At 43.6% G+C, this 14,553-nt stretch overlaps 1 protein-coding gene across 10 annotated transcripts in view; it reads left to right on the top strand.

The window, feature by feature from the left end:
• LOC119034352 (potassium voltage-gated channel subfamily H member 5-like) overlaps window positions 1-14,553 on the top strand; it is a 138,784-nt gene that overhangs the window by 94,376 nt on the left and 29,855 nt on the right. For all 10 annotated transcript variants that reach the window (XR_005079545.1, XR_005079546.1, XM_037125275.1 and 7 more), the window contains 3 exons: window positions 1,891-2,090; window positions 5,491-5,550; window positions 7,582-7,774. Coding sequence is in view for 8 of the 10 variants with exons in the window: in XM_037125275.1 (XP_036981170.1) it covers window positions 1,891-2,090; window positions 5,491-5,550; window positions 7,582-7,774 (453 nt within the window). In the remaining 2 variants the exon portion in view is untranslated. The remainder of the gene's footprint in view (window positions 1-1,890; window positions 2,091-5,490; window positions 5,551-7,581; window positions 7,775-14,553) is intronic.

The raw sequence follows: 14,553 nt of genomic DNA, 5'->3' as shown, positions 1-14,553 counted from the left end.
TTCTGACTCTCTCGGTTCTTTGAGAATAAAAACACACAAGTCTTCCTGTTTCTTTCTTTTACTCGTTCTCATTTACATACACACACCTTATCTGAAACACACAGTCACTTACAGATGTTGTTTGTCCAACATTTTTTTTCCTCTCTCACTTTCTTTGTTGCCGTTCAGAACTTGCACTCTTTCCCAGCCTCTCTTATTTCGTGGCTCGTGTGCCGTCGTCAGCAGCTCCTCTCCGCCCACCCAGCCCCATTTTTCACTTAACTTGTCATTTTCTTCTCCATATCCTTTTGTCATTTTTATTGTCTGGGAGGAGGAGGAGGAGGAGGAGGAGGAGGAGGAACTATTTTCAGTGAGGTGTCTATGGAAACAGTGGAGTACAGAACCGGCTGACAGCAGCGACGCACGGCGGCTTTACGCTGGACGGGGGGTGAAACTCCCACTCCTCCTCTTGAACACCTCCTCAGCGGTGTAAGCTGCCGTTAAGACAGCTTGTCATCCTGCAGGAGACGTCAGCCATGTCTGTTTCCTCACTCCTCTCACCTCTTTACCTGTTCAGATCAGCTGCATGAAGACGTCCTGCCTTGAAATGCTTCAAATCTGAGCTCATTAACAAAATTTATAATGTAAAGAGAGGCACGGAGAGCTGCGAGGTGCTTGGTACAGTAACGCAAACCAGAAAAAGTTTTGCTGCGTGAACTAGACTTGCAGAGGTGTTGCTGAAGAGGCGTTCAGGTGTTACCTGGCGGGTCGTGATGTCTTGGTGGTGTCTGGTGTTGCTATGTACTTTTTTGATAACAGTGAGTTTGCTGGAGAGTCGCAGTGTAGTTTGTGGGCGGCTATTTTCTAAAAGAAGACCAAGTGCCAGTTATTTTTATAATCGTTTCAGTCTTTTTTTCAAGTAGAAATGTCAAACAATCGGCTTCTTAAATGTGAGGATTTACTGCTTTTCTTTATAATTCATGAATACATGGAGAGACCTTTGGTTTTGGACTGTTGGTTGGGACAGAAGAAAACAAACTGACCCAGCCCGAGTTGTACGTGGTTGCTTCTCTCGTCTGTTTGCCTTCATACTTCCATGTCTCCTCCACATTGGCATGGATGTTAAGCAGTACATCGATAAGAGGGCGCCGCTCAGAGGGACATCTTGTGTAGTCCTCCACTTTTCCTCCCAGCTGTTTTAAACATGTCACCAGATCCTGTAACCTCTCCTCAAACAGTTCTGACATTTTAATAACCTTCCTCGTCTTGTGGTCATGTGACACTTCAAGTACTGGCTACACTGCCCCCCGAAGACTACCTGGGGTACTGCTACGTATGCATAAATGTTCGGAAAACATGCTGCATCTGTTTTTGTTTGCAGATCTGACGTAAAACACAAATGAGCCTTTATTGTTGTGTTGTGCAGTGGATCTATACACCTGTACGATCGGCTGCCTGCAGTGTTTCTCCGCACTTACTTTCAGCATTAAAGTCCTTCAGGAGCTTCAAGAGTAATTGAACAGGTCACATGAGACAATGTGCTTTCACAAATTTACTCTTCACAAAGAAGACCGAAGAAAAATTAAAGCGACGCGGCTGCTGGTGTTAGGATTTGTGGCTCCTGTGTGTGTGTTAGTGGATATTCTCCTCCAGTCAGAAATAATTACTTTCATGAAACGCTTTAATGAACCGTGTGTTGTGAAAGCACCTCACGGGGCGACAAAAAGACAGAAATGAGAGAAAGATTTAAACCAGGAAATAAAGGAAGACGGGAGGAAGAAAAATCCCATAAACACCAGTTAATGACTAACTCGTCTGTGTGTGTGTGTGTGTGTGTGTGTGTGTGTGTGTGTGTGTGTGTGTGTGTGTGTGTGTGTGTGTGTGTGTGTGTGTGTGTGTGGTCCTCTCCAGCTCTGCTCTACGCCACCATCTTTGGAAACGTGACCACCATCTTCCAGCAGATGTACGCCAACACCAACCGCTACCACGAGATGCTCAACAACGTGCGGGACTTCCTGAAGCTCTACCAGGTTCCCAAGGGGCTGAGCGAGCGCGTGATGGACTACATCGTCTCCACCTGGTCCATGTCCAAAGGCATCGACACGGAGAAGGTGAGGTCAAAGGTCGGGCTGAGACGACGGTAGTATGTCCTGTGATTGAGGCTGGGATTGAAAAAAAAAGAAGCTTTTTCAACACAATCTAACTGCTCCGAGCAAAAGCATCACGTCTGTTGCGCTCACTGGAACAAGACGGCCGTGCCACAAACACAAAAGAAGCCGTAAATGAATCTTAATAACAGCGGCTGTGTGAAGATGCACAAAGGAGAAAATAAACACAAAACTAACCGAATGCCTGAGAGCCAGTCAGCAGTCACACTCTGTTACGACCTCATTTACCCAAACACACGCTGAGCGCTGAACTTGTGACCCTCTGCAGCCCCCAAAGACATCAAACCACTCTGCAGACACACAGTTCAGATTATCATGAACTGAACCGAAGCGCTCCGAGCTCGAACACTGCCGCTGGATCACTTTAATCGACAATCACTTGACGATCTAAATGTTGTAGCTGCTGCGGTCTCGGCTTGATGCAGAACTGTCGCGCAAGCAATTATTTTTATAATGCCGTTATCTCAAGATCACGACTTCATTACGTTGTTATCTTGAGAACAGACAGAAATAATCGACTCATTATCACGAATGAAACAAAAGGTTGTTTCCTCTCACTGCTGTCGGCTCTGATCAAACATCAGGAGTGCTCTGATGTCTTGACAACTGCAGCGACTGATTTAAGATGAGAATGTCACATCAAGGAGTTTCTGTTATTGATCAACACTTCAGAGTGTTCTTCAATCAAGGTCAAGCATAGAAACTTCATGTCTCTTTGTGTTAGAGATAACATTCAGATCAGTCCATCGTTGAAGAGAAGACGACTCAGCCGCCTACAACTGGAGACACTTATAATCCATAATCATCCCGGGAATCTCATAAAAAAAATGAACAAACGATCCCGTTATCTTGAGAAATCTGCCTTTTGTTTTCCCCACATAATGAGATGAATATGAGATAAATTAACCTGTTAACACCAGAAAATGAGCTTTGTAATCTGGAGATAATAGAATAATTAACTGGTGATTAAAAAAAAAAGATTGCATGCACGGACGATGTCAGCTTCAGCAGGAATGATCGACTTTTGAGAAAAATGGTCGGAAAACAGACAAAGGCAGGAAGTGCAAAGTAACACAGGACACCTGAAGGATGTCGGCTACAAAATAAAACAGGAATCAAAACCAAAACCACGACAACATTTTGAAACGTCTTGCTGGAAGTATTGCTGAAAGAATGAATGATTAAAAACACACATTCACAGTGTAATGCGGACTAATTACTCCACTGAGATGGTTCATCTCGTCAGAAATGAAGCCATTTATGAATCTCCTCATCACCAGCAGCCTTCAGATTTTGGCTGTGATGACAAAAAGAAGAAACTTACTGAAGTAAACACACATTAAAATACAGTTTTTACTTGTTTGTGTCAGATAAACAGATCCATCTCCTCTTCCTCTCCTCCTTCTTCCTGTATCTGACAGATTTAATATCACCGGAGGGACATGCAGTGATTTATAATAACTGCAGTAAACATTCGGTTATTGTGATCAAACATTAATCTGCCGTTTAAAGTTAAGAGTCCGTCACAAATCACCTCTGGTGGTTTGGCAGAGACGGACCTCTCCTTTAAGTTCTGTTTGATTTCTGCCTCTGTTGATTTTTATGCTCCCGTCGTCACCTCTGCAGGAACATTTAGGAAGGCAATTTCATTTTCAGCGCTCATGTTGAGTTTTGGGATGCGGCCAGTCTTAAGATCATGACCTGAGATGGCTGTGAGGAGGTTTGTGATCGTTTAAGTCAATTTCATCGGCTGACGGAAGGCGAGGAGGTTAATTCATTACCTCGTCGCACCTCCTCATTATATTTGTCCGTCTTTGATTTCCTCACACCCTCCTCTTTTCTTTCTCTTTATCTCTTTAGATCACAACCTCCTCCTCCTCCCCATCAATCCCATTTTCAAAGTTTTTGTTGAGATAATTATAGACCGTTGAGGAGACGTGAGGCGAGGCTGCCCTCGGTATAAATACCTCACAGTCGGAGCTCGGGCCAATTAGTGGGTATTTTTTTGTCACTTTGGGAGCCATTACGCGGTACACAGTCAGCTGTTTATGCAAGCACGCTCCCAGAAGCGTCTCCGAGCTGCTAATATCCTGCACTTTAACATCGAGCAAAGGCGACTTTCAAAGACGGCGGTGTTTTGTTTTGATGCTGCCGAGGCTTTCAGACGACTTAGTGTCTTCCCCTCGGTCGATTCTGTTCACTGTTAACAACGCAGGATTTCTGTTGTACCTAAGTGCTTCAGTTTAATTAGGCTGGATTTCAGAATTTGTGTAATGAGCTGGACAAAGCGATTACAGTTTAGTGTTTTGGCTTTTGGCAGTCACTCGTATCCAGAGGGGAGATAATGAGTGCCACCACCAAATCAGCCTGAATCTCTAAACCGCAGTAAATACTCAGAAAGCTAACCTGCTGCAAAGCAGTGTGGGTAAGAGGCGGATCCTACAGATGATCTTTACCTGACACGGGACTTGTCTAAATATCAAGGCGCTGGACGACCATCGAATGGAAGCCCGACCTTTAACTCTGTCAGGAATTTATAAATTCATATCAGGGATGTTGAAAATAAAGGGCAACTCCTCCAATTTAACACGTTAAAGTGCGTTTACAGGTCGGAGTTCCGCTGCGTACCTTTTACAATCTGGAGCCTACATTACCCATGATGCAACTCAGTCGACTGCCGCCATTCCTGCTTTTTTTTCAACAGAAATAAGATGACAAATTGACCAAAAAAACATTCTTCCAACACTCGATTAAAGTCGGTACAAGACCTCTAAAATCCAAGATAATTCTGGATTTCTTAATCTGAACGCGGTACCGCTCGGCCCAAAAGTTCTCAGTGGTCTGAGGATATATGGTCTCATATACAGGACCTCCAGATACCAGCAGCAGCACTGATTGATTTGATTTTTACCAGGTTTGCATTGATTTTAATGGAGGTCACCCCGTCTGTTTTTACAATAATTGTGTTTTGTCTTACTATAGCCTGCCGTCTGTGAGTTTGTATTTTTAGACCAGCTTCCAACAGATTCATCCAGGACCGTGATATGTTATGTGACAGGCCCGGCTGTACTGTAGCTGACTCTGACCCGCCTGAAGATTGGACTGTAGACAAAAAAAAGTAGTCTTTTGGAGATAAGAAGGATTACTGAAGCCAGAAACAGCCTTACAAAAAGAACTGACATCTAATACATCTTCGTGCCTCCATCAGACAGTTTGTAAATATTTCTACAGAGTTGAATCCTCGGAGGGAAACCTGGCGGGAGGAGGAGAATGAGGAAATGTCTTCTGTAACAGTTGTGAGTTTCTTTCTCAGCGCTGACTTTTCTGTCTCTCCGTCTTCCAGGTCTTGTCCATCTGTCCGAAGGACATGCGTGCTGACATCTGCGTCCACCTCAACAGGAAGGTGTGTATCATGTATCTAAAGTTGTGGTGAAACAAGTTTTGTGTCTCGGCTCCGTGAACAACATTAATGCTGTCGGCTCACAGTTTGACACTTTTAAAGTCTCTGTGTCGACATTTATGTGATTATAGATTCCTCTGATGACGTAAGGCTTCGTTTGTAGAAGAAAATGACACGAGACACAGAAAAAAAGGAAAGAGGACATGAATTGCTAAAATAATTCAGTTTTAACATCCTGTGCATTTGGTTTCAACCATCGACTGTGTAGATGACAACAACCATGATGTTATTGCAAAGTTATAATAAAATCACCTGAGAGTATAAAATCTTACTTTCTAACACTTTTAATAGAAAGTGCAGCTTCACACACTTACTCACCTAAACCTGAGATAAAAACGTCCTCATGAAGACACAAAAAGCAAATATCTGACCCGAAGTGCCGTAACGTTCTTCAAACAGCTGAACCAGCAACAAAACCGACCCAAACTGACTTTCAGATTTGTGGAGTAGGACAGTTATTTCACTTCCCTGAGTACCAGTCGGTCCTCGGTGAAGTTATTACATAAGTTACTGCAGGCGAGGTGAGAAGCTCCTGGGAATCACTCGACGCGACTGATACGGCTCTCTAAACTTTGGCAGACTCAAAGTGCTGAACTGGCATTGAATAAAACAGGACACTTGTGTAACTGTGCTGCAACAACCAGCCACAGTGACACATCATATAGTGTATTAAAAGAGAGTTAACAGGATTGTTTAAAGGGTTCAGGGCGAGCGATGAGTTGATGTTTCCAAAAGACGCAGCAGTCGTAATTTCCCCACAATAATCATAACCGTCTCAGAAACTTCTTAGAATGAAAAAAAATTTTTTTTGAGAACCAAAACATGCAAATGTGGAGCTCATTAAGCAGAGAAGACAGTAAGTGGTCCCACCAAATCCATGTTTCACCCCTGCTTAAAAAAAGTTTGGTAAAGTTTAGTAAACAGTGAGAAATGTGCTGATTTCCCCTCAAATTCAAAACTAGAAATAATGATTATTGCATTGCTGCTTTAAGTAAAAGTCCCCCAAAACTCTTTTTCCTTCCATTTTGAAGTAAAGCCTCATAAAGCAGCAGCGTTCATAAACATGACTCTTCATGGCCGACTGACACGGTGCCAGCTGCCGTCTGCTCTGAACAAAGGTCCTCACTGAAAAGACAGTGAAGTTTGTGAGGCGACACGGTTTGTTGAAGGATTATTTCCTGGTGATTATTTCCTGAGAGCTCCGGCTGATTGACAGGAAGCACCGTCATGAAAACACTCAGCTCATCTCAGCCAAAGAAGGAGCGGACCGAATGAAGATTCACTGTGACTCTGATGGATTATCTCGCTGTGTGGAAGCTGTTTTTCATTTTGCACGTCTGAATGGAAATCAGCAAATTTCCTCTGCAGAGAAGAAAACAAGGTGGAGGAGTCCAACTGTAGTCACAACATTACAGTCAGGCAACTGTCTTCTACTTCAACTAGAAACAGTGATTTCACTCTGATGATTTTTGATTTTGAGTTGATATAATAGAGGCTTGAAGCCTTTTCACATCAGAGGGAAGCCAAAATGCGACGCAGCAAGTAGAAGACAGACATCACCGGATCTGATGCACAAGTTAACAGTTTGAGTCAAGAATTAAGAACACAACCAACAAAGCCAACCAATCGGAGGCAGAGTGGGAATCCATAATTATCCTCGTGGGATCCATGAGGTTGTTGTTGTCAGTATCGGGTTCTGTGAGAACAAACTGATCAGTTTTTCTCCCCTTTTGTATCTGGAAGTATGACATCCGCTCAAACAAACGATTTTAATGGTCAAACATATATTCCAGCAGGCAGAAATCCACTGACATCGAGGTCAGTCCGAATACATTTTCCCCAGGACAAATAATATGAAAAGGCTTTTGAGGTAGCAACTGCAGAGTTTGTCAAGTAGCAGTAAAGGTAAAGTTTAAACTAAACGATCTAAACTTCAACTAAAACCAACTTCCTGGTTCCTGTCGTCTCACTCAGGTGTTTAACGAACATCCTGCCTTCCGATTGGCCAGTGACGGCTGCCTGCGCTCGCTGGCGGTGGAGTTTCAGACGACGCACTGCGCCCCTGGAGACCTGATCTTCCACGCCGGCGAGAGCGTCGACACCCTGTGCTTCGTCGTGTCGGGGTCACTGGAGGTCATCCAGGACGACGAGGTCATCGCCATCTTAGGTACGTGATCCAAGGCGACACTGGGAATCCAGTAACTTACTAATAACTCTGGATTTTGGACACTTGGTTGTATTTTTCTGAGCTTTTATACACAAAAACAAGTGTTATTAGCAGTATGGATTTAATTTTGTGTGTGAGAAGGGAGAAATCAACCGTCTTCTCAACACTGTTTATGATTATACAGAATTAAATCATCCGCAGCCAAATAAACTACTTAAAGCTTACAAAACCAACATTTTGAGCTGCTCCAGAGAGGATCATCCGGTTGACGCTTGAATCCATTGTTATTTTAGAGAGCAAGAAAACCTGGTTTGTTCTGAGGGTTTTTGTTTTTTATTGATGATGACGCATTTTTCTGACCTTTTCCTGTTCGGGAAGCGCTTTCACAATCTCAGCAGGTCAGAAAACTCGCCCCGCACATACAGAAATAACACGCAGTCGTCAATCTAAAGGTGAAAATCACTCTCACATGACGACAGCTGCGTAATTGCACCTGTTTATACACCTGCTTTTTGGAAATGTAAAGCAAACACTTACAGCTGACTCACTGCCATCGTTACATCAGCGGATGATTCAGACATCCGAGTGTTGAGCACAAACCGTCAGACTCTTACGTTGCTCTCCGCAGCCTCGTGCTGTAATATTCATGAGGAGGAGAAGAACGAGGAGAACCGGAAAGCAAGAATAAGATGCTAACGGAGATAATGTCCGGCGGGGGGAAATGCTTTGTATGGAGACGAGCACAGATAGCAGCGATGGCGAGAATGTCTGCAGCAGCCCCGAGTCGTGCACATTCTCATAACCATCAGCGGCGTCCCAGATGAGCTTTTACTGACAGCGAATAACAAGAAGCGAAAGATCATCACAGCACAGAGAGGATGCGAAGCTGCACGGCAGATTGGTGTCATTGAAGTTTTAGTGGCTCTTACACACACAAACTTTACTGACAATAACCGGATCAGTCAGTCTGACAGTCACTGCTGGTGTGAGATTTAAAGTTCAGGTGTGATTGTTGGTGCTTACTGGATTTTGGCAGGTAAATCACAACAAGTAGCAAGTCTTGCTTTTTAAACTGGCTTTCTAAAATACATCTACGACACATACAAGCACAAAAACTTTGCTTAATTTCTTCCTTCTGTCTTTTGGCCAATACAGAGAACTAATTTTGAACCTGTGCGTTAAAAACCAGTGTAGTTGTTTCGTGGTTTGGCTCTTTATTTAAAACAATTGTTCTACTATAAACATGCAGACATTTTTGCTCTGTTTTTTGGTCTCCACCAACTCCTGAAGGAAAATGCTGCACGGGTAGTTTACTGTGGGTTTATCAGGTCTTATCTGATGAAAACAGCTGCTGCTGGAGGTGTACTGTAAACAACAAAATCTAAAATGTAAAGCTTCTCTCAGCAGATTGATCATTTAATCTTTAATACATCTATGTTACAAGAGAAGATAGTGATCCTGGACACAATGCACAGAAACCACTGCAGCCTCAGATTGTAGTAAAGATTGTGATCTGTGATGCTGCTGGAATGCAACATGCTGGTGTTAGTGCCATAAATCCACTGCAGGAGATACGAGAGAAGAAGCTGCTGCAGCTGCTGTTTGTGTCGGTCAGAACAAGACATGCATGGTTCAGTGGACAGGAGTGGAAAATACAGCAGAAAAGATTAAAAGACAACAGGAATTTAATAAACATGAGACACGATATGGAGGAAGAGGAGGAGAGGAAGTGCAGAGTGAAAGCATGACAGAGTCTCTGCAGACTCCATTTTTGTTGCCTCCTCACTTCTTTAACTTCATTAGAAGGCTGAGTCAGACGAGGCAGCAGCCAGAGACTCATAAAGAGCATATTAGATGATAAATTGCTTCATCACACTGAGGACATTAATCAATAAATCGTCATCTGGTTGTCATCGACGGCTGCTGCTGCTGCTGCTGCTGCTGTGGAGGGTTTGACGGGGTCAGAAGAAGAATATTGTCTCGACACGTCGGAGCTGTTTTCTGCTTGATTGTGATGTGTTTTCTTTGTCACATTTTAAGCTCTGTTGGCGGTGAAATATCAGCCGACACTTCAGGACACACACTCTTAAACGTGAAGCATATTTTTAATTCTGAAAGTTTGCAGACTGATGGATGAGTGTCACTTCAAGTGATTCATCAGACTCTTCAAAAGTGAACAGAGCAAACTTTTGATTTATTTACTTTGCAAATTCTGGTTACTTTCCCTGTTTGTACCCTCAGCCCTCTCAGTGCGGTTTTTGAGTATTTGATTGTGTTGAGGTGCTCGAGGGTTTTGTGCTGAACCTCATCTGAAGAGAGATTCAGGCCTTTAAATCTGATTTCCTTTGTTTTTCAAGTGGTGTGTTTTGATATTTTAGCGAGACTCAGTGTTTGCCGTTGCTGCTGTTTGCTGTTAAAGCAGAGTCAACACCGTTTGATATTAAAAACGCTCATTTAGGGAGCAGAAATCCCCTGAACGCTGTCGTTAAACGGCAGCGAGGCATCGTGACATCACACAGAAGTAAAGTCAGAGTAAATGAGTCCACTGAATGTAATAATAGAGAGAGAAAGACACTGAATAACACAGCGGCTGAAATGTCTGAGATCCTGAACACCAAAGTGCTCCTGGTGTGAGTCACCAAACGAAAAGGTGAGCTTTGATTTTTCAGACTTCAGTTTTGGACCCTGCACAGCTCCATTTGTCTTTTCACCAAGATTTTCTAAGATAGATAAATTAACATCTACAGACTAAAGTTACTGAGCAACTGACCACAAGATGTTCGTGAAATGATCAAGACCCCAGAGTCACAGCCGGCCAGTCGTCTCCTGTATAACAGGACACCTTCTGTAAAAAAAAAACCATAAATTATAAGCTGATCTCTTTGTTACAAACACACTCACACACTGCTCTCATGTCCGGGGAAGCCCGAGTCATTGATTACACAGATGGCGTGTAGCGTTGCAGCAGCCGCTCCACAAACAGTCGCCATACGTTACGTGTTCAGTGTTGCCAGCCCGTCAGACGACCGTGCGGATGCAGAAGTTCCTGTTCTGACCTGGTTCCATGTGGTCGGGGGTTGTGAGGCCAAGAGGATGAAGCGAGCATGCCGACTGCACGCTCCCTCTGGTGCTCTGTGTTGAGTGATAAAACCCAAAGTCAAAAGCTCACCCGTGGAATAGTCTTGCAGTCTGATATACTTACTTATTAGGTGAACAGATTTATAACTTTGTGTGCTCAGTTTGAGAGGAACAAGACTTTTTTGTGCACAGAAAGTCTTTGAACTTTAACTTCATCTCGTGAAAACAATCGTTTGTATTCTTGTGTGTCTGATTCCAGCTGCAGTAGAAACCTGCCCGGCTCCACAGGGTGGCTCAGAAATGATTGTTATTTTCTAGAAACCCTTGAAAATCTATCAAGGACCCTCTGAGGTCCACAGACTCTGTTTTCGTTAACGACCAACCTGATGTTAATTGGAAAGCTCGCTTGTTGTTGTCAAACTTGGTGTCGCATAGCAACCAGAAACATTTTCTGGTCCTCAACAAGAACAACAACAGCAGTAACGCTCCCAGCTGCAGTGTTTTTGTGTTCGCGCAGGAGAACAAAGCTGCAGACTGATCACAACATGGAGGAGGAGGAGAGGATGGAGGGAGAAAGAGAGAGAGAGAAGGGAGGAAGGAGAAGGTGTTGGGGGAAGAAAAGTTAGAACGAGGGAGAGAGAACTGATCGGAGGTTGAAGGAGAGAGCCGATGTAAGGAGAAGTGCGATAAGGGCATGAAAAGGAGGCTTCCTTCTAAAAAAAAAAAAAAAATCTCTTTATCTTGAAAGTTTTCTGTTCCTCGCGACAGTCGTCCTGTTCTCTGCCAACTTCTCTTTTCTCCTGTGCTGAGAAGGGAAAAGAAGTTCTGGCAGCACAACACACCTCGTGTTGGCACAAAGACTGAAGAATAGGTACAATACAAGAGAAATGTTTTGCAAATGTTTTCAGCATTTATCATGTCGCAGTGAGGAGCATTGGAATTTGGAGAGGAAGAAGAAGATGTAGGGGAAGCAAAGAGAAATAATCTTCAAGGAAAGGAGGCAAGGAAGGAAGGAAGGAAGGAAGGATTGGAGAACTGAGAAAAGATCTGAGACTCGGTAGAAAAGAATAAAGAAAAGGTCTAAAGGAGGGAGTTTTTCAGAAGGTGGAACAGATTGAGAGAAAAATGGAAAGATTGGGAAAATGAGATGCAGTAGATGAAGCAGAGGAGGATGGAGGGGGCAGAAGGAGGAGAAGAAGAAGAGGAGGAGGAAGAGGAGGAGGAGGTTGAATCAGGGAGTTGGTGTTGGTTGTGGTTTTAAAGCCAATGATTTCCCCAGGCTGCTCCCCGAGGCTGTAACACACTCTGCTCTCATTAGTGTCCAATGGCATCAGGTGGACACACACACACACACACACACACACACACACACACACACACACACACACACACACACTCGAGCTGCAAAGGTAGATATCATTACGGCTCTTTAATGTCTCCATGTACAGGCTGTGAAAATGAGTTTTCTCTTGAGGGATGCTGAAGTATCTAACCACACACACGCACAAACACACACACAGACACACACACACACACACATCATATACAAGTGCAGATGAGGGAGCACATGCATGTGACCACACACACACACAGAAACACAGCAGTTTTCCCACAGTAACAAGGCAATACTGTGGCAGCTCCTGTAAATACTCATAAGTAACAACCCTCTCATTTCCCATCATGCACCAGTCCTGGACCAAACTCATCCAGCAGCAGCTCTGACTTGCAACAGAGTCAGAGTCGGTACGAGGTTTGTCTGGATTAGAAAGCTCCTGATTCTGGAGGCTTGAAAACATTCCTATTAAAGGGCAACGCCACCACTTTTACACAAGTGGCCAGTCGAGGAACTGCAGGTTCTGGTTCTTCAGAACAACGAGTTAATGTGCAGAAATGGTGGCGTTACCGTTTTTCTGCAACAGTGCAGACGTGCAGCAGCCAGACAGCGGTCAATAAGCTCACAGAAGAACAGAGAGCGGGTCATTTGTCACATCGACGGGCAGCTCGGGGAAAAAAAGGAAGATTTCATTCGAGAGCAATTTGTCCAAAGGTGAGAAACATCAGAGCAACAAGATTTTATGAAACATGATCGATGACCCGGGCGGATGTATCCAGTGTTTTTGGCTCAGTTACTTTGTGTTAAAACTTCACCGACAGGAAATGGCAGTTGAAAAATTCTCATGGCGAAGTTTTTATTTTGTGAAACTCTTGGCTGAGCTCTCTGGAAGCAGCGAGCAGATGGAGTTTATGAGCTCCACTGTAAACAAGTTGATGGAGTTCAGCTCCATCTGCTAAATGTTGCTCATGGTGCTACAAATTTTCCCGACTGTTCGAGTTTGTTTCCTCTTAACGCTTCATCAGTCATGTTCATCAGAGACCAGAGCTGCTGATCACGGAGGTGCACGTAGTTCCAGATCTTCCCTGAAAGTCACGGCACTGATCTGTGTAATGAACTTGAGAAAACAAATCATTTTCAGGTGATTATTTGTCTTGTTATCTCAAGAAATCCGCCTCAGGCTATGAGGATGCCATGCGGGCGACGGCAGCATTTCCAGCCATTTTTGTCGAGACCTGCTGTTTTTTATGTCAGCTGAAATAAACCCTTTCCTGAACCTAATCTAGTGTTAAGCATTGTGACGAGTTAGAAATAGGAAGTGCAGCCGAAACGAACGTACAGTAGCAACATAAAGTTGCTCTGTAGGAACACGCTTGATTTAGCTGAGATTTGAACTGCGCCGTCCGAGGAGCAACATCAACGTGAGTACGACCAAAACAAGCACGACTGAAATGCAAACCAGCCAGTTTAAATATCCGTTAAAAGTCATTCTTTAGGTCACGTTATGTCAGTTTTATCCATCATGAAATAATATTGGTTACAGAGGTATTAACTGCCGTATCAGCAGACTACAGAGCAGCTTCTTTCCTCCTCCAGTTTAGATATTGTTTATTAATCCATCTGTATAATTGCTTTTTTAAAAAAGTATGATTAGCGTTAAGTGACCAAACACTTTAAATTATCCAGTTAAATATACATAAGGGCCAGTCTTGTTTACTAAGCTTTCGTCAGGTGTCATATTTGCTCTGACAGAACAGCTGGATGAAGCGACCTTCAGTCTGAATTATCTATTGATGATGTCTGCGCTGAGCAAACCCACTCGCCCTCTTTGTTTTGTTTTCCCAGAACGAAGAGCTTATTAATTTCTGAATCCATTATTCATGCTCTGTTATGAGAAAGTTGTTTTTTTTTTTTTTTTTCCCCTAGTCTGGCCTTTTATTCACACGGCAATATGTTCTGCCCCCGAAAGCAAAACGTCAGCAGTGAGCAGCAGGAGAGGAGCCGGCGAGCGCAGACGAGTCTGGATGGATTCAAAAGATCCAGTAATAAGAATCAGTGCCGGGCTGTTATCATGGAGAATACATTAACACAGGGGCACATTAAAACAAGGTCTGCACAATTAGTGGAAATATGATTGAAATCGCAATATGCAAATCACAGAAGCACACATTTTTGGATAAAGGTAAAATATGAACCTGAATGACGCCTCTTTCCCTCCACACAATGCTAACGCTAAAATGCTAATGTTAGGCTATAAACAGATGACATCACGGTCACATGACTTTAACGTCACCACCGCTGAGCATCTGTTCAACCTTAACTATGTGCACAAACAATGTTCTCAGTGCTCGAGTCTTAAAAGTGGCGC

This window comes from Acanthopagrus latus, chromosome 16 (genome assembly GCF_904848185.1).
Source record: "Acanthopagrus latus isolate v.2019 chromosome 16, fAcaLat1.1, whole genome shotgun sequence".
In the NCBI taxonomy this organism is placed as follows: domain Eukaryota; kingdom Metazoa; phylum Chordata; class Actinopteri; order Spariformes; family Sparidae; genus Acanthopagrus; species Acanthopagrus latus.
This window is presented reverse-complemented; position numbering and strand designations above follow the sequence as displayed.